Raw genomic sequence first — 26,362 nt, forward strand, 5'->3', positions numbered from 1 at the left:
ACTGCCATTAATTCAAGCCCCCCGAGTACACCTCTCTCTGCCTCTTCACAACTTGGATTTTTATTGGATCAGATTTCAACAAAACTTAATTGAAGAATTATCAAAAATAAGAGCTGTCTAGAAAATTAGACAGTTGAAGTAACTGTCATGCCACTTGTACATGTCACTGGTCTACTGAGGGCGCTGACACAGCGTAAATCACATGACTTCAGGAAGGACGTTGAGTAGCGATTATTTTTTGTTTGTTTTTTTTAAGAAGCAGGCTCGTGGGCTAGAGAGAGATGGCTCAGGCCTTTAAGGCTCAAGCAAAGAATCAAAAAAAAAAAAAAAAAAAAAAAAAAGACAAGCAGGTTCCTCCACCAGTCTCTAAGCTGAGGTTCTCAGGGCTCACTTGGCATCTGCTCACTCCACAGACATCACTGTAATATATGACCACCAGAGACGACCCTGGAGGACGGACGATAGACTGGGAGGAGGGCAAGAAAGTGGAAGACAAAATAGAAGAAAGATTTTTGAAGCTGTCGTTCTGGACTTGATCTAGCAAATTATTTTTTCTGTAATTATGTTGTACTTGATTTCATTTACAGCTTGTTGGGGAGAGGCAAAGAAAAATCACAACTCACTAATAACTAGAAAAATGCAGATCATTTGTACACAGCGAATTAGTACTCTCATATGGCTGGACCTATTAAGGCTACCTATTTGTTTGAAATATTTGTCCTTTTTTTTTGAGGCAAGGACTTTTGGAAAGCATGCTTGCCTAAAACTTGTTATCTTCCTGATACAGCCTTCTGTATGTATACTTTGATTATAGATGTGCACTCACATGCCTGAGCATATTTTAATCTTAGAGAACAAGCACCTTCAGCCTCTTTGTCTTTATGAGCAGTAGGCATAAGTTTTCTTGTCTTCGTTGTTAAGTTTATATTCAAATATTAGTATCATTAGATAGTTTTAATGAGTGTTGACTGAATATCATCTTAGAATGTTAAAGTTGTCCTCACAAAAGTTAGTGTTTGTCCATTCTTTTAGAAGTGGGAAAGAAGGAAGCAAAGGTCTAGAAACCTGGTTTTTCCTAAGGTTGTCTTAGGAATCTATCAGCTACTCCTGTTCTATTTTTAGGAAAGGGGAGGAATAGTCTTTGGCACTTACAACAAGTTCATAAACTAGGAATTCCTTCAGAAGGTGCAGCATTTTAAAATTCATTTTACAGCTTGGTTATTTTGTTAACTACCAGTTTGTTGTCTCCTTTGAGTTCTGTTACTAATAGTGCAGCTCGAAGGGCAGAGTCGGTGCTGGAGCGAGGAGTTAGCAGTCAGTTGGTTTGCTCAGTCTCCTTGGCTCTGGTGAAGAGAGAACTAGATAATTAGCAGTCATCAGAGCTTAGCTCACAGGGCTAGGCCGCTGCTTGGGAAGGCTGAGCTGTGTCTACTAGCTCACCACTACTCCCTTAAAAGAGTACATTTGTGACTTCGAGTTAAATATAGTGATTATACTTATTCTGTTAAAATTCTGGAACTTATTAGGTTGCCAATTTTTCAAATATGGATGAAGATGACATTGAATTGGAACCTGAAAGAAATTCAAAGAACTGGGAGGACATCATTCCAGAAGAGCAAAGACGACGGTTAGAAGAGGAGGAGAGACAAAAGGAGCTGGAAGAAATTTATATGCTCCCGAGAATGAGAAACTGTGCAAAGCAGGTGATGATATTTTAGAATATTGTTACGTATCAGTATCACAGAGTAGTTAATGTGAAACGCTCTTTTTCTTGTTTGGTTTATAAATAGTAATGATTCATAATTTTGTTTGTCTTAATGTCTTTGATAGTTTGCCTTGTAAAATGAGTTGGAAAGTGTTTCCTCCTATTTTCGTGATTTTATGTGGATCTGGAAATTTTTCTTTATTAAATTATGGGATTATTATCAGGGAGACTCTTGGTCTGTGGTTTCTGTTGTTGGAAGATTTTTAGCTGATTTCCATTTTTTATGGATAAGAACTGATGAGAATATGTTTCTTCTTGAGTTTGATAGTTTCTGGGATCTGTTCTTTTTCTCCTTTGAACTTATAGGAATGTACTTACTATTTTTATTATGTCTGAATAATGCATGCCAATTTATTCCTAATATTGATAGCCTTTTTCTTTGTAAGCTCGCCCCCTTTGTTCCTGGAATAACTACTCTGAGACTTCATTATATGTGAATAAACTCTTAGGCCAAAAGCTTCGTCCTGTTTCCTGACCAGCTTATAACTTATTTACTCGTTTATTCTGTTTTTTTGTCTTCCACATGGCTAGTTACCTCTCTTCAGGTTTATGTGACCGTCTCCTTCAGCGTTTAGGGTGAATCTCACCTGACCTGACATCCTCCTCAACCCCCATCCCAACCCCCACTCCCACCCCTACCCCCAAACTCTGCTGGAATTCCCACCTCCTGTGTCCTGCCTCAGCTCATTGGCCATAGACTTCCATACACTTAACCAGAGATTCTCTCTGTACTCCTTGATTATTCTCTGTAGGGATTAGGGTAATCTCCTTTAGTTTTTAAACAAAGAGCTTTCTGTCTCATTTGTGTTTTATGTTTCTCTTCATCATTTATTTGATTTTGATTTGTTTTATTTTTTTGAGATGTGCGGTTAGACAGTAAATTAAGATTATTTTTCTCTTATCATCCAGTGTTGAAATTTTCTTTGGCTTCTTTGATCCATAATTTAACTGGGAGATTTTTTTTCTACTATGTAGAGATTTTGTTTCTCCTTTCATTAGGATATTGCATTTTAAGATTGTCTAATTACTAAATTTTTCCTTTTTGCGGAGGACATGTTGCTACATTTGAAGTGAGAGACTTATTTCTGTCCTTTGCCATTCACCCAGGGAAAAGAATTCATTTTCTTCTGTGAAGTCTTCAGTGAGAAAAAGATCTCGCAGTCTTGCTTCCTGTCTTGAAAGAGCTAATTTCTACCTTTACTTAGGCTTGTGTTCTGGAGGTCAGGTTCCTAAGTCATTCACCTGATAGTCTTTTTTAAATACACAGCATAGGTTTTAGTGGCTTTCCCTGCATGCCTTCCTCCAGGTGCCCGTGTTCTCATGTTTGCCTAAGCTTTTAGTCAAGTGTGGTTGGCTTAGTTCTCATTCTGCTTATATAGTGCAAATGAGCCAGGGCTCAAATATCTCTTCTTCTTGGAAACTCTTTACCAAGATTTAGATGTTTAAGTTGTTTTGTGATTTTAGTTCTGATGTATATTTAGAAGTTATGGCTTTGTAAAGTTTGAGAAAACTCTAGAGAATTAGTTTTTGTTTTGGTATGTTCATTAAAAATAAAATGTTACAAATAGGTATTCATAGGCAAGGTTTGGTTTTTTTTTTTCCTTGAAAATATCTGATCAGCTTATTTAGAAAAGCAATCAAGGGTGATATTTAGAAGAAAATACTGAAAAGGGAAAAGAATGTGTTTTCATTGCTATGCCTAGCAGTGCTTCCATAACATGCATCGCCACAGTGTTTAAACCACCCTCATTTGACAAGTTAGCATAAGTGCACAGTAATTTGGAACTTGTTTTCTTCCCTTGGACAGTGCATGATAAATGTTCATCCTATAGCATGTTCCATTAGATTCTCGGTATTCCAGCCTGTCGATTGCTTTGTTTACTTCCTCTTTGGTAAATATCTGGATCCCTTTATTTTTCTTTATGTGAAGAATTTTACTGGACAAGAATTTTAGCTTCATACTTCTGGTCTCGGGAAAATGGCCAGAAGTGACATGTCTGGATCAGCAGAATGATGACTTTTGATGCTTATGATCAAATATTGCCAAATACCTGTTGTTTTAAGTAAGCAGCAGAAATACCAGAATTGTACCTGGCATCCAGTTTTGTAGTGGCCGTTATTGCTCAGTTAGTCCTTATTAAGTTGATAGGTTTTAAAAGAAATTATAGTTTTTTCCTTTTTTTAAAAGTATAACTGAGCTCATATAGTTTTGTATTTATACTAGGTTGCCAGTTAGTAGCCATTATCATATTTTTACAGAAAGCTGGTAGTTTTTTGGTTGATTTATATGTGCCTCAGTAGCCCTTTCTCATTACATTTTATAGTATTCTCTATTTGATTAATTAATTTTGGCTTTGGAATGTTTTCCATATGTGGATTAATGTTTTTACAGTTTTTACAGTCATCCACTGTGTTTGCCTGTAAGATACAAGCTTTCTTTATCCTGTACTTAAGGGTGTTTTTGTTTTTGTTTTCCAGATAAGTTTCAATGGAAGTGAAGGGCGGCGGAGTAGAAGCAGAAGATACTCGGGATCTGATAGTGATTCAATCTCGGAAAGGAAGCGGCCGAAGAAACGTGGGCGACCACGCACCATCCCTCGGGAGAACATTAAAGGCTTTAGTGATGCGGAGATTAGGCGGTAAGAAGACATAAGACCATTTTCTTTACCTTGGTGTTTTTAGACATGGAACTAAATATGAAAACTAGATTGAGAGGTTTTAGAGGGTAAAAAACACGTATTTGTGCAAGAGTTGGGGTGTTCTGCTTAGAAATTGATTATAACTTTGGAAGAAAGGTGTAACATCTAATGTTTGCACGTTACTTATTGTTACACCACTTGTATATTAAAGTTATTTTCTCTTGTGGTTCAGAATGGCCCTTTGAACAGTAAAAGTACATTAGTAAGTTCATATTACAGTTCTGTTCCCTGGCAGTACTTTCATAGGTGATTAATTTAGCCCTATATTTTTTTTGTTTACCATTGAGATGATTGTGCTTTTGAAAGAGTCCTTCATTCCTGGGGCCGGGATGGAGCTCATCAGCAGAGCTCACACTCTGCCTGTGTAAAGATCCTGGGTTGCAGCCTCAGCACCACAGAGAAGACCCCTGGTCTAGGCAAGGAGAAGTGGAAGGCAGCCTGGCTGGGAGGCTGGCCAGCCCCTTCCCAGAGCACCAGCGTGCAGTCTCCAGGGAGTGAGAGTAGCCTAGTTGGGCAGTAGCTTCACCTGTAAAGTTTGATAAAAAGCCTGTGCATTTTTATGTTTTAGAAGTTTGTTTCTTTCAAGTTATTTTTAACTCTTTTCCTTTAAATCATAGACCTGACAAAGCCCTTCCTCATTGTTCCTACAAGAAAACTAAGTGCATTGTTAGTTTTCGTTAAGGGAACCTTTATGACCATCTGATTTGCTGGACTTTCTGTCTTTAGTTGAAGAAGCATTTCATCCTCTACTTTCTGGATATTTCCCCTCATCCATCAACCACTTAAGTTGCTTTGTTGTGACGTAAAATTTTTGTTTTCTATTGTTGGTATAATAGTCATCTGAATTAAACCCTTCAAGTAAATCTTGGTCAGCTTTAGGATGTGATGAGGTGTGATGGTTGATAATCATTTTGGAGACAATTCCTCTTCTTGTGGTAGCTTTGAACATTTTTTTGTCTTATGAAAATAATAAAGTAATTTCTAAAATAAAAATTAGCTTCTATTGTTTTATTTATATTGATATTTTAGCTTCTTCTTGGGTGATGCAGTGTTATGTTTGGTGGAACTTAATATCCTAACAATTTATAGCTTAGCTGCTTCTTTCCTTAAGTCAGGGAACAATACCTTAAATTAGGTTTATTATTTGTTTGATTTCATTTGGCTTTTATTATTTTGACATAGGGTTTCATGTAGCTCAGGCTGCCCTGGAACTGCTGATCCCCTTGCCCCACCTCCCAAGTGCTAGAGTTGAGACTGCACACCATGCCTCACTTCAAGTATTTTCTTTTTATATGCATTATGAGTACAGAGTGGCGTGTGTGTGTGTGTGTGTGTGTGTGTGTGTGTGTGTGTGTGTCTGTGTGTGTGTGTGCGCGCGCGCGCGCGCATGCACATGTCTGTCTGTCTGTGTCTGTGATTGTTGTTTTTGTTTTTTATAGTGTTGGGACTCCAGGACCCTTTTTTGCCTTCTTGGCTAGCTCTATACCACTGAGCTACAACCCCAGTCCACTTAAATATTAAAAAAACCCAACAAAACAAAATATGTATATATACTCATATACATATGGGTGTATATATATTTATGAAAAATACATAATACATATATAAACATATTTGTATAAAACACGTTTGAACCAAAAATTTATTTTCTGCTAGGTTTATCAAGAGCTATAAGAAATTTGGTGGCCCTCTGGAGAGGTAAATATATTTGTTACTCTCATATAGTTATGAAATGTGTAATGTAATGTCATGATTGTTTAAGTAATTGCCAGTCAGGTTATCTGCTTGATTGAATTTGCTTTAATAAGCATTTTTAAAAATCGATAGAACCTAATTGCTGCAATTAATTATTAAAAATGTCTTTGCATGATTTGAGTCTCCAAAATTTATCTTTTATTACATAAATGTTAGCACAATACTCCTTACATTGCATTTTGATGGCTGTAATGTATTTTCAGTCTGTCTAGCTTTCATTAACTACTTAGAGCACAGATCTGTGTCTACAGAGGGACTGGGTTACTAACCTAGTGTCTGACTCTTTAAACCTTCTATAGTAGGAATCTCACTAATGCAGAGCAGCAAAGACTCAGATGAGTTTATTCATTTCTTTCTCATTAAAATTCACAATATAAAGATACATTCTATCTTATTTTGAGCTAGATTGTTTAAAATGCAATGATATTTGCCTGCTTATTTTAGATGCTGGAAATAGCTATAAATATTAATCTTTGTAGGTTCTATGGTAATACAAACTGCAGGACATTTTATTTATAATTGTCATAAATTTTTATCCCTTTTCAATCAGATCGGAACAGACTTTTTTCTTTTTTCTTTTTTTTTGGATTTTTTTTATTTATATTTCAAATATTATTCCTTTTCCCGGTTTCCGGGCCATTAAACCGCCTATCCCATCTCCCTCCCCTTCTTCCATAAGGGTGTTCCACTTCCCACCCCCCTGAACTTCCCCTGCACTGGGGGTCCAGCCTTGGCAGGACCAAGGGCTTCCCCTTCCACTGATGCCCCAATAGGGTCATTCTCTGCTACCTATGTATTTGGAGCCCAGGGTCAGTCCATGTGTAGTCTTTAGGTAGTGGCTTAGTCCCTGGAAGCTCTGGTTGCTTGGCATTGTTGTTCATATGGGGTCTCGAGCCCCTTCAGCTCTTTCAGTCCTTTCTCTAATTCCTCCAACGGGGGTCCTGCTGAACAGATTTTTAATGGTTGGTGTATATAATCTCCAGGAGCCTACCATTTGCTCTGTTATAAAATCTTTACCATTGCTAGTGCTCATGAGTCTGTGATGAATTGATTCTCTGCTAAGTTGTCCTTGTTATATCAACTAGAATTTACAAGTAGATAAGAGTGATACTTGGATTATTAAATAAATTAAGTTTTTTTTATATTGTATCATTTCATTTAACATATTTAACTGAAAATCATTTTATTTTATTATAGGTTAGATGCAATTGCTCGAGATGCTGAATTGGTTGATAAATCGGAAACAGACCTCAGAAGACTAGGAGAACTGGTGCATAATGGTTGTGTTAAAGCTTTAAAAGATAGTTCTTCGGGAACAGAGCGAGCAGGTAAGTACCTTCAGTTAGCCTGCTTGTCACTCTGAAAGATGCTTGCCATTCTGAGTAGCAGGGTATGCAGAGAGTAGAGCTGCAGCTAGGCAGTGAGTCTGTTCTCAGTGCACCTCACGTGTTGTGCATTACTGTTGTGCTGTCTTTTGAGAGCATGCCTGGATGGGTGGACATTACGCATGCACAGGTGGCTGGATGGATGGACGCATGCACAGTGGCAGTAGTTGGGAGTATGCAGTTATTCCCTCATTCATCCAGTGAGGAAAATGCCCATATAAGACTTAGTGGTCTTGTGCACTGAAGAGATCATTATGAAATTCCCTCAAAACAATCGCAAGAGGGCCTCTCCAAAGTCACATTTTCTGCTTTAGTTAGTAGAGAAATTTAAGAATTTAAGAAATTTAGTTTAGAGAAATTTAAGATTTTAGTTTTAGTTTTAGAAAGAGTAATACACATTGACATAAGCAATAACATGCTGTTTTGTGTTTTGTAGAATTACATACGAATTTATAGATATGCGTGTTATGTTTTTCTATATTCTTGTTTAAAAAATGAAGGTGGCAGACTTGGAAAGGTGAAGGGGCCAACGTTCCGAATATCCGGAGTACAGGTGAATGCGAAGCTGGTCATTGCTCACGAGGACGAGCTGATACCTTTGCATAAGTCCATTCCCTCAGACCCGGAGGAGAGGAAGCAGTGAGTACCCACTCCACTGTGTCACACTCTCCTACTCAGAATTCCTTTCTGAACATACACTGCACTTTTTTATGACACTGACTATTTTTCAATACAAAGTTTTAGTTACTAAGTATTTGATTTTTGACTCTCATTAACTTGAAGTAATTACTGTCTTTGATGCTAGGTATACAATCCCATGCCATACAAAGGCTGCTCACTTCGATATAGACTGGGGCAAAGAGGATGACTCGAATTTATTAATTGGTATCTATGAATATGGCTATGGAAGCTGGGAAATGATTAAAATGGATCCAGACCTCAGCTTAACACACAAGGTACTTCAGTGTCTCTTGATTCTGTTGACTGTAAATTGTTTCGAAAATAAGTTTAATTGAGAATAAGGAAATAATCATTCTGTGATTTATGATTTATAGCTTGGGTCTTATGAAGTAATTGAATTTAAATAATCTCATGATTTTGCTTTATTTCTGAATTATATTTTGTTACTAAGACAGGTACTTTTCCATTATTAAAGGAAACACAAGGAAAACTTAAAAGTCTTATAATGCCTTTCGTGGAAATGTATAATGCTAAGGAGTGTCTCAATGGGTTGGAGCTCTTGATCCTCCTGACATGGGCTCACCAGGCCCTGGCAAATCAAATATTTTCAGAAAATATCAACTAATGTTACAAAATTAGGTGGCTTTGTTTTTTATTGCTCTATCTAACAGCTTTTCATTATTTCTTCCATAAAATGGAAACTTTGGAAGCATTTCTCTGTTATCTTTTCAATGTTTGTGCTTGTGTGCATGTGTGCTTGTTTGTGGAGTTCAGAGGACAATGTTGGTGTCATCCTCAGGAAGTCTGTCTACCTCTTTAAAGATAGGGGATATCTTGAAAAGTTTCCCATTGTCTGAAAAGTTTACTATTAGGTTAGACTGGCTGGCCAGATAGCCCCAGTCTCCTCCTGCTTCCTCTACAATGCTTAGGGACACCTCGGACTTTCTGTTTTTATAGCATGAGAGAGAGCTTTTGTTGCCTTGGTTTGTGGGTGTATGTGTGTGCATGTGCCTGCATGTATTTTGAGGTGTGTGTGTCTCTATGCATTTTACACATCTCCCTGGCCTGTTCACCCAATTTGGTTTAGGCTTGTGATTTCCATCCAGTGTTTGCTGGTATCATCAGCTACACTGAGAGATTGCTTTACTGGCCTCTTCACCCAGGCTTGCTATTTCCCGTGTTTGCTGTTACAGTTGGCTACACTGAAAGATTCCTTTTTAGGTTTTCTCATATAGGATTTATTCCCAAGAGGCAGTCATGCTGGTAAACACTGGTAATCCTAGTTAGTGCTTGGAGACAAGAGAAATGACACAAGTTTGAGGCCAGTCAAGGGTAAACATAAGCAGTAAGACTGGATCTCAGTAAAGAAGAGAAGAATGGCCAGGCAGTGGTGGCACATACCTTTATTTCCAGCTCTTGGGAGGCAGAGGCAGAGAGAGAGGCAGAGAGGCAGAGGCAAAGAGGCAGAGGCAGAGAGGCAGAGGCAGAGAGGCAGAGGCAGAGAGGCAGAGGCAGAGAGGCAGAGGCAGAGAGGCAGAGGCAGAGAGGCAGAGGCAGAGAGGCAGAGGCAGAGGCAGATAGATCTCTGAGTTGGAGGCCAGACTGGTCTACAGAAGGAGTTCCAGGATAGCCAGGGCTACACAGTGAAATTCTGTCTTGAATAAACAAGCAAACAACAACGAAAACAAAAAAGACAGAAGAGAAGAATGAATTTGCTTCGAAGGAAATTAAAGCTGTTTAATGAGATCTAATGCCCTCTTCTGGTGTGCATGAGGAAGTATACACACACACACACACACACACACACACACACACACGCGCGTGTGTGTGTGTGTATATATATGTGTGTATGTGTGTGTGTTTGTATTCATACACATAAAATAAATTCATCTTTAAAAAAAAAAGCTGTATTCTGTGACTACACAGTCCTGTTGTTGCTACCCAGCTTGCTGCCCTCTTGTAGTTTCTCACATAGCCTATTCTTCCAATAATATTAGGAATATTAAAAACTTTGATGTGTGAACTAACATATATTTATTACATTGCATTCTTCACTAGTACAATTTTCATGTCATTTATGAAAGACCGCCTGCAAAATGCATTGCCCTTTCAGATTCTTCCAGATGATCCTGATAAAAAACCACAAGCAAAACAGTTACAGACTCGAGCAGACTACCTCATCAAACTACTTAGCAGAGATCTTGCAAAAAAAGAGGCTCAGAGGCTTTCTGGTGCGGTAAGTTAAACTGTGCATGTTCAGAAGCAGTCCACTCTTCTGGAGTTTTCGGCTGTGCTACTTATCTATAGTTAATGTAAGCACTGCATTGTTCTTTAATTTAGTGATTCTACTTGGTTATGACAGTAGAGAGAGGCCAGACCTGTATAGTTTTTTAAGGATCATGGACTTTATGAGCCACTTCATAAAAGATTTTTAAAAAGACACATGAAGAAAGGCATTGTAAAAAGTTATTTTTATTGCATGTGTAGGAATATTTTTCTTGCATTTATGTCCTTGTACCATGTGCTTTTCCTGGTGCCCATGGAATCTAGAAAGGGTATTAGATTTGTGGGTGTAAGCCATTATGTGGGCTCTGTTCTTTAAAGAGCAGCAAATGCTCTCAGCTGTTGACCTATCATCGCTGCAGGCCCAAGAGTGACTCCAAACCTTTATAAGTTTGCCTGTAAATATAACGTCAACAACTACCTGACTTGTAGTAAGAATATTTCTATCACTTTGTTGTTTCCGATGAATGCAGTTTTGGTGATACACCTGAGAGTGAAAACGTCACTTCCGTTCCTCTCGTGCTTGGACAGTGTTGTGTCTGACATAAGAAGTTGTGTCTCCTCTGTTGACTCTGAACTTGGTGCAGCTCATTACCAACAGACTCAGAATATATGTGTCTAGGTTTCAGATCAGTATTTATGATGTTTTTAAAACAGGAAGTCAGTGAAATTGATTAAATACAAATAATTACTTTTAGGGAGGCTCAAAGAGGAGAAAAACAAGAGCTAAAAAGAATAAAGCAATGAAGTCCATCAAAGTCAAAGAGGAAATAAAGAGTGACTCATCGCCCCTGCCTTCAGAGAGGTCTGAGGAGGAGGACGATAACGTACGTATGCTTTTAGAGCACCAGCTCTTAATGTGGAAAGGGAAGCTGAATTTTGCAAAAGCAATGTTTCTGTTTTTTGGTGGTTTGTAATTAGACTTATTTCTATATCATAACTATGCAATAGACACAAATATAAGACAGATCGATGGTCCATTTTTTTCAAACGCTTGCTAACTAAATGAGCCATTTCTTTTAATTTTACTATGAATTTGAATGAGACTGCCTTACTTTAGAGAGAAGTAAATATTACCTGTATCATTATTAAAGGGATTCTGAGTTTTTCTTTCACCTGAGTACATGCAAAAAAATTTACTTGAAGGTTAAAAAAAAGTTAAAGGATAAGGTAGGAAAATAATTTAATGAAAAATGGGACGGAGAGATGGCTCACAGGTTGAGTATTGACTGCTCTTCCAGACCTTCTGAGTTAATTCCTAGCAACCACATGGTGGCTCATAGCCATCTATAGTGAGGTCTGGTGCTCTCTTCTGGTGTGCAGGCATACATGCAGGCAGAAGATTGTATACTTAGTAAATAAACAAATCTTGAAAAAAAGAAAACAAATAGAAGCTATATAGAAAGAAAATATAAAAGGAAAGAATAGGCTGGTATTCAAGTGTAAAACCTAGAAAATGGAAAAGCCCAAACTAGTTTCAGTAACTGAGTTCTTTAGACGTTTTTGTGGGCATATAATTGAGGGGAGGAATTGATCTGAGCACTGTTTTAATGTCTTACAAGATCACATTACATAGCAGACATTTATTGTTTGTCATTGTTTAGCAAAGTAGCAATGAAGTTTTATAAGAAGCCTAACAGCAGTAAAGGTGGGTCATGTTCAAGGGTCAAGAGAGATCGAGTGAGGCTGTGAGAAAATGAAGTAATGACTGGTTTTTTTTTTTTTTTTTTTTTTTTGGGTTCTTTTTTTCAGAGCTGGGGACCGAACCCAGGGCCTTGCACTTCCTAGGCAAGCGCTCTACCACTGAGCTAAATCCCCAACCCCGGAAGTAATGACTGTTAACCGAGAGTAAATACTTGCAGAAGAAAAGACGAGTGGTTGTTCTAAAGAATATCATGTTGTCTTTATGGTTGGGCTTTTGTTTCTTCTCCTTTCCAGGTGAATGACTCCAAGCCTGAAAGTAAAGACCGCTCCAAAAAGTCTGTGGTGTCTGATGCTCCCGTCCACATCACTGCAAGTGGAGAGCCAGTCCCCATAGCTGAAGAGTCTGAAGAGCTGGATCAGAAGACATTCAGTATTGTAAGTACCACCGTTTCCAATTAGACTCAAGTAGTGGGGTTAAAACAGTGTAGACAACTTTTATATTTAGGACTTTAAAAAAAGTCCTAAAAATTTAATTTATTGCATGTACGTGTGTGCTGTGTGTGTCAGTGCAGATACCTGGAAGCCAGAGGAGAGGTTTTGAGGTTTGCTGGTCTCAAACTGCTTTTCAGTTCCTGATCCAGTACTTAGAGTGCTTGAGTGCTAACGTGCAAAGGTTGTTCTTCCTCAATCCAGCCATTACTATGATCAATAACGTCCACTTAAAAAGCAAATCAAGTTGAAGTCATCGAGAAGCAGGCCTCGTGATAAGCTAGTGAGGCTGAGGTTTCCTAAGGTGACATGTGTTGTTATAGGCTGCTAATGAAGGAAATAGTATAAATACACAGGTAGTTTCAGTGTGTACCAGTGCGTTCCTTGTTGTGTGTCTCCCCATCAGATATCTCTGTAACCTGAACACTGTGTTAAAACCACAAGCTGGCTTTAGTTATCTGTTGTTAGACCTGAATTTAGTCTAAATCAGTTTACTGTTAACCAAGTGCAACACTTGCAAAAGATGTTCTCACTTCAGAAGCTGCTGGGACCATGTCTACCACGCCGTCGTCCGTGTCTCCAGCTCCTGCTTTTGTCCTCTTCTCCTTTGTACTTAGATTTAAGAGTAGGACTATATAAGCATGTGTTCATTATCTGATTCTGAGATGTGCTCTAATACAGGTACAATCCTGTTTTTAATGCTTTTTTTTTAAAGATTTATTTATTTATTACATGTAAGTACACTGTAACTGTCTTCAGACACATCAGAAGGCATCAGATCTCATTACAGATGGTTGTGAGCCACCATGTGGTTGCTGGGATTTGAACTCAGGACTCAGCAGTCAGTGCTCTTAACCACTGAGCCATCTCTCCAGCCCTTTAATGCTCTTTTTAAATATAACGGTTGCTACTAAGTTTTGTAGACTTGCATTTTGTGTACACAGCAGCGTATGTCCTGTGTCCCTTTGGGTTTATGACCTCTGTGATTCCTTTTCTTCTTTATCAGGATGACTCTGACCTGGATCTTAATCTAGCCTCCTTGTCTGTTTGATTTATTCCTATTCTTTCATTTATTTATTGTGCGTGGATGGAGTGTTGGAGCTGTTGACTTTGAGATGAGAACGTTAAATGTACTTCTTAATGTACTTCTTCCCTGTCCCACGTGCTTCTCTACGGAGTCAGTGGAGATCAGCTCTCGAGCTTGTGTGACATCCTCATGTGTCCTCTTTAGCCATCTCGTTTTCACATAACTGTTAGGATATCTCTCCCATGCCCAGTGCACATATTTCTTTACTTTTTTGTACATCCTAGAGAAAAAGAATGGAGAAACTTTAAGCTCATATTCTTGAGCTATTCATTCTGAGCTTCAGTACGTCATAGATACTACATCGCCAAGTCACGGCTGCCCATGTCATACATTCTTTCACAGGCTCTTCCTGCTTTGCCCTTCCCCATCCTATCCATGTTCTTTCCATGTGGAAGTTTGTACTCCAAACAGCAAACACAATAGGTTCAGTGCTTAGGATGGTGAAGTCACTTCTATACATAGAGTGCTCAAAGTCTTTCCATCTCTCTCAGGGTTAAAAATGCCTCTCAAACCTATGAGCAGCTTCTGTTTGGTTAGCTCCAGTCATTGGTAACATTTGTTTTGGTTTAAAACTGTCAAAACAAACTCTTCAAGTATCTTCACAAACATCACTTTCCCCTAAAATTCTAATTGGATAAAAGACTCCCTGTTTTCTGCTTCATTCATCTTCGTTACCAGCACTGCCTTTCTTCCTACTTGTCTGTCAGTCTTGATGCCGTAAAGTAGTCACCTGCTTTGCTTGCGTCTCCATTTTCTAGGCTTATTAGAACCCTGAGAAAATAATAGACACTCTGTGTACATTTGCTCTGTCTTCTTCTTAATTTAAAAATTGAATTTATTGTGCGTATGTGTGTGTCAGTGCAGATATCTGGAAGCCAGAGGAGAGGTTTTGAGGTTTGCTGGTCTCATGCTGCTGTAGGTTCTAGGAATCAGATTGGCAAGTGCCCAATGACTTATCTGGCCAGCCCACTTGGGTGTTTGAGGTATGCCTGCCCCCCCCCCCCCCCCCCCCCCCCCCCCCGTGTTTCAACTTGACCTTCAACTCATGTTCCTGCCTTAGCTCTGAAGTGCTGGGGGTATAGTTTTGAATCACCATATCTGGCTTACAAGATTTTCAGACCAATAGGTGGCAGAGGGCAACTAGAATAAAGCTACAACTGGAGAGAGAGTGGAGGATTCCCTCACATAGCACCAGACCTCCTTTTGTCCAGTGTGATAGGCTTTTAAAATATTTTGTCTTGTTTACTTTTTGAAAAAGTCCATTATGTTGCTCAGACTGGCCTCAAATATCTTTCATGCATCCTCTACCTGAGCCACATACCAGCTTAGAGTACTCTCCTTGGGGTGGTCGCTCTGTGTGCATCATGTGAACCAGTCTAGCCTTGGACATTTATGTAGCTCAGGATGGCCATCAACCCGATTCTCCTGCCTCCTCATCTCATGTTACAGGACTGTAATTATGGTGCTACAACATTCAGCTGGAGAAAAAACTATAATTCATAGATTTGATTTTAAATTATTCCTGACAAAGAATGGAGAAGTCTACTGACTTGAATAACAGGCAGTAAAACAGTGAATTACTCATGAGCAAATCTGCAACTAAATAGACAATTCATATTGATCTTTCAGAGCAGGAATACACAGATTTTCTTTTAACCAAATATTATTGGATTAATTAAATGTATTACCTAACAATGATATGTTATTATATATTTGTAGAACTAAACCAATTTCCTTATCAATGTATTTGTTTTTAAGAGTCATTTCCATAAATTTATCTAAAGTTCCTGGCTTTTTAGTATACTTCAATTAAACTGAGTCAGAAGATTTACACGTTTATAATTGGACGGTATTTATTAAGAAAAGTGGTTTCTGCTGACCAGCCACTCAATCTCCAGTCTTCTGCAGAAGTCATTTTTAGTCATAGTGCTCTGCCCAAAAGGTTGTAAAAAGTAGGTGATTTATACCAGTTGCTTAATTCATTTTAATATTTTGCTTCTTTGTTTATTTTTGCTAGTTTCCTTATTTTTGTTTTGCTAGTGTACTAATGAGCTCCTGTCTGACCCTGTCTGCCTATCACAGTGCACACAGCCTGGGATGCACTGTGGCTGTACTTCTAATCATTAATGTTGAAGACTACCTATGATGGGTTCACTGTGGCATTGAAAGTAACCATTTTTTAGAAGCTCTGTAAAACAAAAGCTTTGCTTCCTCAAAAGCTGATGTCAGTGATAATGGAAAGCGTTCTTTGCCTGAAGAAAAGCCAATGGGGGAACACTGATTGCGTAATGTGTGGGGTGATGTGTAACTGCTTATTTTGAAACTAAGCAACGCAAAGTCAGAATTAATTCACTTGGGTTTTTAATACATGTATTTCTGTCCTTTTCAAGTGTAAAGAAAGAATGAGACCGGTGAAGGCAGCTTTGAAACAACTTGACAGGCCTGAGAAGGGCCTTTCGGAAAGAGAGCAGCTGGAACACACTAGACAGTGTTTAATCAAGATCGGCGACCATATCACTGAATGTTTGAAGGAGTATTCCAATCCTGAGCAAATTAAGCAGTGGAGAAAGTAAGTGCCAGCTTTGAAGAGATGTGGAATTCATGATTTTAGTCATTATCGTGCTTCTTGGTTTATTTTCTACTTCCAATTTTGAGGTGAAAAACCATGTTTTTAAAATTGATTTATGCTGCTAGTAAAGCAGTGATGGCTAGTCCTGTGAGACTCGGTGCACGTTAGAGAGAGTACAGCCCTCGTCTCCACCTTTCCATTGGCAGAGCCCATCGGCAAGGGCTGAAGTGGATTTTACCTCAGTGGTTTCCACGTGTGTTTTAGACTGTTACCCATGGTAGAAATTAGGGAAAAATGACAGTGTAGTAAATTATTCTTAAAGTTAGTTTAGTTATTTTAATAGTCCCATTAATTTTTCACTTTTTTTAGAGTAAAGATTTGAAAGTCTGGCAATGCTTATAAATAATACCTTTTGGCAAGAATGGATTACCATTTGGGAAGATTACCAACGGTCACTTTTAATTATATATTGTCAGTTTTGAAAACTTTGTTATTAGTATTTAGATTTTTATGTTTGCAGAGAGGCATGTCTTTTTTCCTGCTTTCTAGACAATAAGAAACACCTTATTGACATTTCTTAGTGATATATATGTGTGTGTGTGTGCATGCATGCATGTTTGAGATTTTGTCTCTAGGAAAAGAGAAGTAGTGTGTTTGGAAGAAGAGACACTAGTAGCAGGAAATGTTGCTTTTCAGCATGTTGGGTAATTTCCTCCCAAAGGTTATGCTCTGTCTTTCCTTTTCTTTTCCCACATAGGCAAAGCAGCCTTTAGTTTTCCCTCTATTTAGTTTTTTTTTTTTTTTTTATAACATAAATTGGGTCAGTAAATGATGAGTTTTGCCTTTTGTTTTACTGAATTTTTTTTCATACCATATAGTCTGATCGTTTTTCTCTCTCCCAACTTCTCTCAGGTTCTCCCCACCAACCCAATTCTGCACCCTTTTTTTTCCCCCTCTTTAAAAAATAAGCATGAACAAATAAGGAAAAAAAAAAACAAAAAACAAAAAAAACCCCCGAAGTCCAAAAGGACAACAGAGTGCTCAGACATAGTGAGTTAAAAGTCTATGAAAACATCACTGAGTTCATTTTCTGTTGGCCAACTACTGCTTGGCCTGAGCACGTCCTTTAGTGTGGCTAACATTCATAGCAAGGACCCACTGAGAGCTCTTACCTTCGCTTTGCAGGTGGGCACTGGCTGAATGTTGTTAGGGTGGGTGTCCATTCCCACCTCTCAGCACTTGGAACCCATGTGGGCTGAGCCTGTCTCTGTGCAGGCGCTGTGTGTGCCGCCCTCGTGTTTGCTAGCATACGTGAGGCATTGTGTCTAGACGAAACTACTGCCTTGGGATTGCCCATCTCTTCTGCCTCTTAACAATCCTTTCTGCCTCCTCGTCTACATAGATCTGGCCTGTAGGGACGTAGTTGATGAACACTTCCTGTTTAGGACCCAGTGCTCCAAGGTCTCTCACTCTGAACTTCTACAGCTGTGGGTCTGTGCATTGGTTCTCATCTACTGTGGAGGAAGCTTCTCTGATGGTGGCTGAGTGAGACACTGATCCTGGGTATAGCAGAATGTTGCTAGGAGGCTTTTCATTATTGTGTTCCTTTAGCAGATCAGTACATGTAATTAGTTTTTCCCTAAGCCTGTGGCCTGCCCAGTCTCAGATTCTTGGCTACTCAAGCAGTGCCAGGCACGGGTTCCAGCTAATGTAGTGGGGCTTAAATCCAATCAGTGTTTGTACCACTGTTAGCTCAGCATATCTCGTAGGAGGTTGCCACTGCATTGTTTGTAGCTGTGTTCATGACTAATTTCCTTCTCTGATAGCATGCAGAGTACCTTATTATAGTACCTGAGCACCAGTCCATACAGCTGAAGGCTCTCGGCATGGCTGGCCTTCCCCATACTCTGTGACATAAGAGCTGCTGTCTTCAGCAACAGGGTATCACTGTTAGTGTGTCGAGAGTGACCAATAGCCTTGACAGTAGTCTGAGATGTTTTGGGGGGTTTCCATGGGGCTTTTCTTAGCACTATAAGATGTATAGTTACATGAGTGTCTCTCCATGATATGGTAATTCCATTTAGATTCCTTTCCTATGTGAATATAGTTTAGAACTCTTCTAATTGTGGGTTTTCATAAGGCCCTCAAGTGGCCCTGAGTGTTAATTGCTCGTTTCCATGTTTCTTCCTTTACTCTCCCCCTTTAGTCCTTGACCAACCTTGGTTTTATGCTTCTTGTTATTTGTTTGTCCTTACAGTGTGTGCTATCCTTACGGTGTGTGCTTATTCGGAGTTCCTTACAGGCGGAAGGGGAGGAGACCCCCCAAGCGGCTACTATCCTAGAAAATGAAAAGACTTGTTCTAATTTTAGTTCTTCCTAGGAGAAGAGTTGCTTTGTTTCGTTTTGATGTAGCAAAAAAAAAAAATATATATATATATATATATATATATATATATATATATATATATATACATACATACATATATATGTTTAAGCTACTGTATAAAATTAACTTAAAAACTTAAGTGAATTTTGTGTTTCTGTAGATTTTGGGAGATAATGAATTTGTTATTTCAACCAAGTTTGCTTTCAAATTATATTTTAAGTTACTAACCTAAATGGGTTTATTGTTGGAAGGACATTTGATAATTTGGAACAGTATTTAATGTATACAATTTGACTGTGCCTACGCATACACACACACACACACACACACACTGAAATAACTACTACTTTAATATCTGTCCTTGGATGGAAAAAGGCCAAGATATAGATATACTTGAAGTACTCCTATTTCATACTCCCTGTCCATATTATTCTTGGGACCATTACAATACTATTAAAAATGATTGTAATATGTTATTTAAGGTCATTACCAACTTAATCTGTTATCTGCTATTATTTTTTCTTATTCATATATTAGCATGTTTGATGTTATGCACATACTCTGCACTATAGAATGAATCTTTGACTGTATGCTTAGTTTTACATATCTTTGGTACATGTCATGTTAGGGTCAAATACAGGATTTCATTCTAAGACTAAAATAAAGGGATTTGGAAAAGAACTAAAACCATTTATGTGTTTGAAGATTAAATGTGCTTGAAAATTTGAAAAGTAAACATGAAAATTAACTTTCCTTTTTATTAAAAATTGTTTTGTTTTTCTCTTTGTGTGTGTACATGTGTATGTGTGTGTACATGTATGAAGATCAGAGAACTTCTCTCCACTGTGTAGCTCCTGACTTTGAACCCAGGTTGTCAGACTTGGCAGATGTACCTTTACCTGCTGAGCCACCGTAATAGCCTCCAATAATTCATTTCTTTAATATAGACTTTGGTTCATAGAGAGAGATGATCGATAGTAGAAATTTTGTGATGAGACTAAATATTTATTACCAGACTAATTTGCTTTTTTTTTTTCTTCTTCTTCTAGAAACCTGTGGATTTTTGTTTCTAAGTTTACTGAATTTGATGCAAGGAAATTACATAAATTATATAAGCATGCTATTAAAAAACGACAAGAATCTCAGGTAATTGGTATATAATATTTTATTCTTTAGTTATATCATTAACACCATACACCTTCTTTATTATTTAATAATAAATGGGGAATTTAGTTAATAAAATAGAGGTAATGAATAAATTAAACCAAATTCCATTGGACTTAATACCATAAACTAATAATTCCAAGCATAAATCCATAAGTTTAAAGTAATGGGCAAGAAAGAAAGCAGGCCATTATATTGGCCTCGTGGATAGTGACTATGAAAGGAACGTGATATTCATGTGAAAGAGACATTGTTTGACAATCTTAAGTAATCACAACAAACCAGAGCATGAAGACCTCGGCTACACTGTAGAGAATCATGGCCCATCTGTGATGGTGTCACCAACAGTATGTGATTTGAATCTAGCCATGAGGAAATTTCAGAGAAACTGTATGAGAATGATTCTCAATAAAACTACTGAATAGTACTCCTAGAAATGTTAAGGTTATCGAAGAAGACTGCCACAGAGACACAGTGGATAGCTGGCATGTAGGTTTTAGACTGGCTTCTAGGGACATAAGAGAGAACTAGTTCAGCTGATAGTGTTGTATTGCACATGGATTTAACATTGGTGGGCAGGTGGTGAAAATATTAGGCCAGTGCATGGTTTTCATCATCATCGTCTCTGTCAAGTCTAAAATTAAATGAAAGTCAGTTTTTAAAAACATGGAGGAAATTGTTTTGTTTAAAGAAACCTGTATATTTTATGTTTATGAATGCTTGGTATTTGAAGACCTTAATTCAACATCAGGATTTTCTGAAGGGACCTCCCCCCTCAATCTCCCCCCCCCCCCCCATGCGCATCTACTATTCTGTAAGAGTAGTTTAGGCTACTTAAATTACTTAAATGTGTCTAATATTTGTGCATTTTATTTTAGCAAAACAGTGACCAGAATAGCAATGTTCCTACCACTCATGTGATTAGGAATCCAGGTAAACTTTTAAGAATTCCTTACCCTTTTCCCTTTTCCCTTTTCCCTTTTCCCTTTTCCCTTTCCCCCTCTCCCCTCGCCCCTCAATGGTGTACATGTATGTGTTGGCTTGGCTTCATTTTAGTTTGTGAAGATTTATTTTTTGTGTGCGATTGAGTATATGCATGTGAGTACCTGTGTCTGTGTGGGAGTACGGAGGCCAGCGAGGGTTTTGAATGTCCCTCCTATCCCTTTCCACATGTTACTTAGAGGAAGCATCTTTGAACCTGAGGCACATAGTTTTTTCAGTATGCAGTCTAGCAAGTGTTAGGAATCCTCTACTCTTTGCTTCCTTGGAGCTTGGTCAGGCTTGTTATATGGGTGCTGAGATCTGAACTCAGGGACTCATGATTTTGCAATAAACACATTTATTCTGCAAGATGTCTAGCTCCTTAGCCCTTATTTCTTTTGTTTCTTAAATTATTTTTTAAAAAGTTATTCTTATTCAAAGTACCTTTATGTTGAGAAAATACTATTAACTAAAAGAATTAGATCATTTTCCTCTCTCTAATTTGCCTCTGTGCTTCTCAAGTTGATGGCCTCTTGTTCTTTGATTAGGGGTGTGTGTGTGTGTGTGTGTGTGTGTGTGTGTGTGTGTGTGTGTGTGTGTGTGTGTGCGTGCATGCATGTGCCCGCGCAAGTGCATAAATAGAGCCTGTAAGTCAGTTTTTGTTGTTGTTTGTATATGGTTTCAGGGCCGATCCCTCTGCACTGGACAGCCAGTAGAGGCTCATCCCTGGGAGAGGCTAAAAGTTTTCCTTCAAGCAGTCACTAGTTGCCTATAGTTCTCTTTCGAGGGCTGGGACCCTGTAACATTTCCTCCATATTTTATGTCCATTGGTATCACCATTGTTCTGGTCTTACAGCAGCAATAATTTCTAGGAGAGACTTGTATTACCACAGACTTCCTAGTACTTTGGCTTTTCCACCTCCTTCTCCACCAGACACAGAAGTTGTGGAATCAATGTATCCTTGGGGCTGAGCTCCCCAGGACCCAGTGGTAGCTTCCGTGGGTCCAGTTGGAGTTCTCTGTAATGGTCTCCACTTGCTATAAAGAGGCTCTGATGAGGCATGGTACCTACACTTACTTGCAAAACCCTTTAAAAGCTTTAGTTCTGTGCTTACAAACCATTTTTAAATACTTTAGCTATCTGTGTTTGAGGATTGATTTTGTTTGGGCAGGAGTTACTGTTACTTAAGTATTTGTAACATTTTATCTATCGGATAGACATGGAAAGGTTAAAAGAGAATACAAATCACGATGACAGCAGCAGGGACGGCTACTCTTCGGACAGACACTTATCTCAGTGCCATGATCATCACAAGGACCGCCATCAGGGAGACTCTTATAAAAAGAGTGACTCTCGGAAGAGACCCTACTCCTCATTTAGCAACGGCAAAGACCATCGCGAGTGGGATCACTACAGGCAAGACAGTAGGTAAGCTGGAGGCCCGCTGTCAAAGTCTGCCTTCTTCCCATCTTTTTTCTCAATTGCATTTCCTGCATTTGGGGTAGAACTATACCATTTTCATGACAACAGATCAAGCATTTTTTTTATCAATAGAAGAATTGATAGTCCTTTTCATGTTAATATTTATAAATTTTTCTCCAAAGTGGCTTTGAAGTATTAAATTGACCTCAGAATATGCAATGAGAGTTGAAAGTTTTGTTGAAAGCACAGGCTTTTAATAGAGAGAATTCTGCTTTGGCTATTGAAATCCTTGGGAGGGGGAGCATATTTTAACTGCAAAATTCACTTTATTCCTTTATTGTGTAAAGAGTCTCCTTGCTAATGTAGGACCACTGCTACAATTAAACTCAGGAAATTGGGACGTAAAAGTAAAAGTCAGAAATAAATGGGAGGGGCTGCAGGTGCTGCTCTGAGAGTGCTCACCCAGTGTGGCGAAGTCCCATGTGACTTCTGTGGTTTGGGTGTGCTCATGGCCACCACAGAATAAGCCCTAATTATAGAAAGACTTTCTGTTAGAGACATTAGAAAAAGAAAAGCTATGTCTATATCTGTATATACCAGTAAATTCATGAGAAAGTGTTTGTGACAAGACTCTTTGACTAATAGGAGCATTTTATTTGAAAAGGCAAATATACCAGAGATCTTGTTTAGCTGCCAAATTGTATTATGGGGTGAATTTCTTGATGTGTGTGTTGACTTAGTACATAACTAGTTGAATGAGAACATGTTTGACATCACAAACTAAAGAAGTTTCGTTTTAGGAATTTTCAGCCTGCATTCTGGCATTTTAAGTTTTTTTCCTAGAGATTTGTACAAGGCTTCAGTTTCAAGGGGAAACTGCATAGCTCTGGTTATTTCCGTGCGTCTTAGACACTGAGCCGCACTGATTCACATGGTTCTCAGTGAATGCAGATGCTCTCAGGTGTTCTCTTCAGATGTGTGAGCAGGATTTGTACAGATTTCTAGTGATTCCAGCTGCCGCATGAGTGGCTCTGTTGCAGCAGAGAAGTGATTCTAAGCTACTGTCATGAAATTCTGTGAGCTTCTGCATGATTAAAGTACATTTTAAAGTATTTACACTTTTCTGTATGGTTTTATTTGGGAATTTTAACTTATACTAAAAGTCTCTTTCTCTTTCATTAGGTACTATAGTGACAGAGAGAAACACAGAAAACTGGATGACCACAGGAGTCGAGAGCACAGGCCAAGTGTGGAAGGCAGCTTAAAGGACAGGTGTCATTCTGACCACCGATCTCACTCGGACCATCGGATGCATTCAGACCATCGCTCCAGCACTGAGCACACACACCATAAGTCTTCCAGGGATTATAGGTACCTCTCAGATTGGCAGCTGGACCACCGAGCTGCCAGCAGTGGCCCTAGGTCTCCTTTAGATCAGAGGTCTCCATATGGCTCCAGGTCCCCATTTGAACATTCAGCTGAACACAGAAGTACACCTGAACACACCTGGAGTAGTCGGAAGACATAACAGATACTGATGGTTTTGTCTTTCTGGACTTCATTTTAGCCATAGATCATAAACCAACACAGTAATTGCCTTACATGACTTGAAAGATACAAACAGCTCTTCTATCTATCGGTAGCAGTATTGTTACTTCTTTCCAGGACGCAAGGTCTATTATCCCAACAGAAGAGAAGATATTTTTATATTTAAGGATTATGCTGCACTGTACTGCAATACTGTAGTACCTTTTTTTCTTTTTTTAAAGAAATGGAAAATGTTTACTATACCAGGGACCTCAGCACTGCCCTCCCGTGTAGGCTGTATAAAACTGTTTATACGTCAGTGATTTTAGACTGACTCCATTTAAATTATGTTTGTATATGAACTTTACTCTGACCTGTGATCATGTTTCAGGAAGGAATGAAAGAGAGGTCTTTTCTTAATAAAGAAAAATCGCTCAAGGACTTTGTTCACTTTCCAAAGCTACTTGTTTACATTGTACACTGCGACCACCTTGCCGCTTCCCGTCACAAGCTTGAATATTTAAATCCTGTACTGAAGTCTGTAAGATAGCCGGGAACTTCCTGTTTGTGATTATTATTATGCCTTTTTACAGAAGAAGATGGCTGTAAATTATTGTAAATGTATAAATGAGCTTTCCTTCCTTACCCTTCTCAGGCTTCTTCTGACTGTTCCTTTCCCTACCAACTCAGGCCTTCTTATTAAAAAAAAAAAAATCAGTGTAATAACACTCTTTAATGATTTGTCTCGATGGAATCATTGTTTAGAATGTAAAAATGGGGAAAGGGGCCACTTATTCATTTCGTCCTCTTTTTATATTGAATATTTTTGTTAGATACATGTTTTACCCCTCCTTTTTAAAGTCAATTTTGTGTTTGTAGTTTTTACAGAAGAAGAAGTGGTGAGGGTTACATGTGAGATAGAAACTTGATGCTCTGGGAAAGTTTGCAGATGCATTTGGTTTAAAAGGGTAGGTGTGTGAACACTTTCAAAATCCAGACTGGCCAAACGTTCTTGTGAGTCCATTTGTTTTCCCTCTCACGTGGGCAATAATGTCAAATGTGCTATGCAGCCAGGCTAACATTTTAGACGGACTTGATTGACTTTTTAATATAAACTGTTACAGTGCACACTGATTGTACATAAAACCTTATATATGACAAATTAAATTCTAAGAAAAAGGATATGTGGGCTCCTGGAGTTTCTGCTGCATCCTTGTTTCCTCAAGCATTTAATCTTTTGTTTTAAGTAACTGCTGCCAGAAAGAAAGGTGTTTTGGTAAACAATTGGATTGATAATATGAAATCCTAAGCTCTTACTGTGTGGACGAATCCGTCTTCTGTGAAGTAGAACAGATGACAGAAGTCTTGGCTTCCTGTGGGCATTCTCCTTGGATGCCTTACTCAACCACCCCCTTCTCCTTACACTCAGTGGGGATTTTGTATGTATGTTGTGTAGCCATGAATAACGTTTACTCCTGGTCTCCATGGGGGCAACCTAAAGTTAGTCTGTGGCTTTATATTTTTATATCTTCCTTTTACATGATTAAATATGAAATTTATGCTGTGTATACAAACAGACTTTTCTTTTCAAAGCAGTTTCATCTCTGGCCTAAAGTTATCCCGAAGCAGACGATGTATTTTTATTCTTGATATGCAAGGTAATGCGTTGGGGAATAACTCAACTTTTAAACATCTAGTTTTAATTAAAGATAAAAATGATGATAGTATATTCAGTGCTGGCACACAACTTTTAACATTTTTCACTTTCCTCCACTTTTAATGTAAACGATCATTTAATTCCCAAAGAACACTTCCCACAATCCTGATACACAGCAAATAGCTCAGGGTCGGCGCTACATGCCTTTGCGGCTAAGTCATTTGCTTAAAAGCCTGTTGTAGAGACTTTGCGAAAAATAATGCAATTTTGGAGAATGGGCTGGGTTTTTTTTCTTTTTTTCTTTTTAACAATTTGACATTTAATTGCATTAACTTGCTGAGGTGAATGAAGCAATCTTAAACCTGTATGTAACATTTGAGTGTTATTTGTAAAAAGTAACAGTTACACAGTAAAGGAGCAAGCCATAAAGTTACTGAGATACAGGGACAGCAGCAGTCCGGGGCATTACCCACATGCTTACTTTTGTCTCTTACATGCTCATTCTGCTTCTCTGTCCACTTGTTTACCTTTTAAAGATGAGAGATTACACATAGCATTGTACCAACTAACCTTCCATTTTAATAATAAACAATAAACGATTCTTATAAAAAGCAATGGCTTGTCTGCTTATAAAGAAAACCCTCTGTGTTTAGGGCGTGAATGAGTCTTCAGACCGGAAACCAGTGAGACAAGACCGCTACAGCAGTTGCAGAGTGCTGTAAACCATTGCAGTTTGTATGATGGAGCCTTTGGTTAACCATGTGGACATTTCAGTTATTTTTGCAACGTGCAGTGAAAGGGTTGAGTGGATTTTATGGTAAGATTATTTGAGAACACTCACCAACCTTCTATGGTTTTTGTTTTGTG

At 38.5% G+C, this 26,362-nt stretch overlaps 1 protein-coding gene across 6 annotated transcripts in view; it reads left to right on the plus strand.

Annotated features, from left to right (window-relative positions):
- The window catches only part of Chd1 (chromodomain helicase DNA binding protein 1), a 67,366-nt gene extending 41,260 nt beyond the window's left edge, over positions 1-26,106 (plus strand). For 3 of the 6 annotated variants that reach the window (XM_039110782.2, XM_039110776.2, XM_039110785.2), the window contains exons 23-36: positions 1,527-1,703; positions 4,244-4,404; positions 6,121-6,162; positions 7,417-7,547; positions 8,105-8,243; positions 8,410-8,560; positions 10,399-10,521; positions 11,267-11,395; positions 12,507-12,647; positions 16,179-16,357; positions 19,793-19,889; positions 20,786-20,840; positions 22,107-22,317; positions 23,494-26,106. In XM_039110782.2, coding sequence (XP_038966710.1) covers positions 1,527-1,703; positions 4,244-4,404; positions 6,121-6,162; positions 7,417-7,547; positions 8,105-8,243; positions 8,410-8,560; positions 10,399-10,521; positions 11,267-11,395; positions 12,507-12,647; positions 16,179-16,357; positions 19,793-19,889; positions 20,786-20,840; positions 22,107-22,317; positions 23,494-23,839 — 2,082 coding nt within the window. In that variant the 3' untranslated portion in view covers positions 23,840-26,106. Of the gene's footprint in view, positions 1-1,526; positions 1,704-4,243; positions 4,405-5,081; positions 5,458-6,120; positions 6,163-7,416; positions 7,548-8,104; positions 8,244-8,409; positions 8,561-10,398; positions 10,522-11,266; positions 11,396-12,506; positions 12,648-16,178; positions 16,358-19,792; positions 19,890-20,785; positions 20,841-22,106; positions 22,318-23,493 lie in introns of those variants that run through there. The other 3 variants (XM_039110789.1, XM_063288558.1, NM_001107465.1) reach the window with 2 other exon arrangements.
- The last annotated feature ends 256 nt before the right edge of the window (positions 26,107-26,362 follow it).

This window comes from Rattus norvegicus, chromosome 1, assembly GCF_036323735.1.
Source record: "Rattus norvegicus strain BN/NHsdMcwi chromosome 1, GRCr8, whole genome shotgun sequence".
NCBI lineage: Eukaryota > Metazoa > Chordata > Mammalia > Rodentia > Muridae > Rattus > Rattus norvegicus.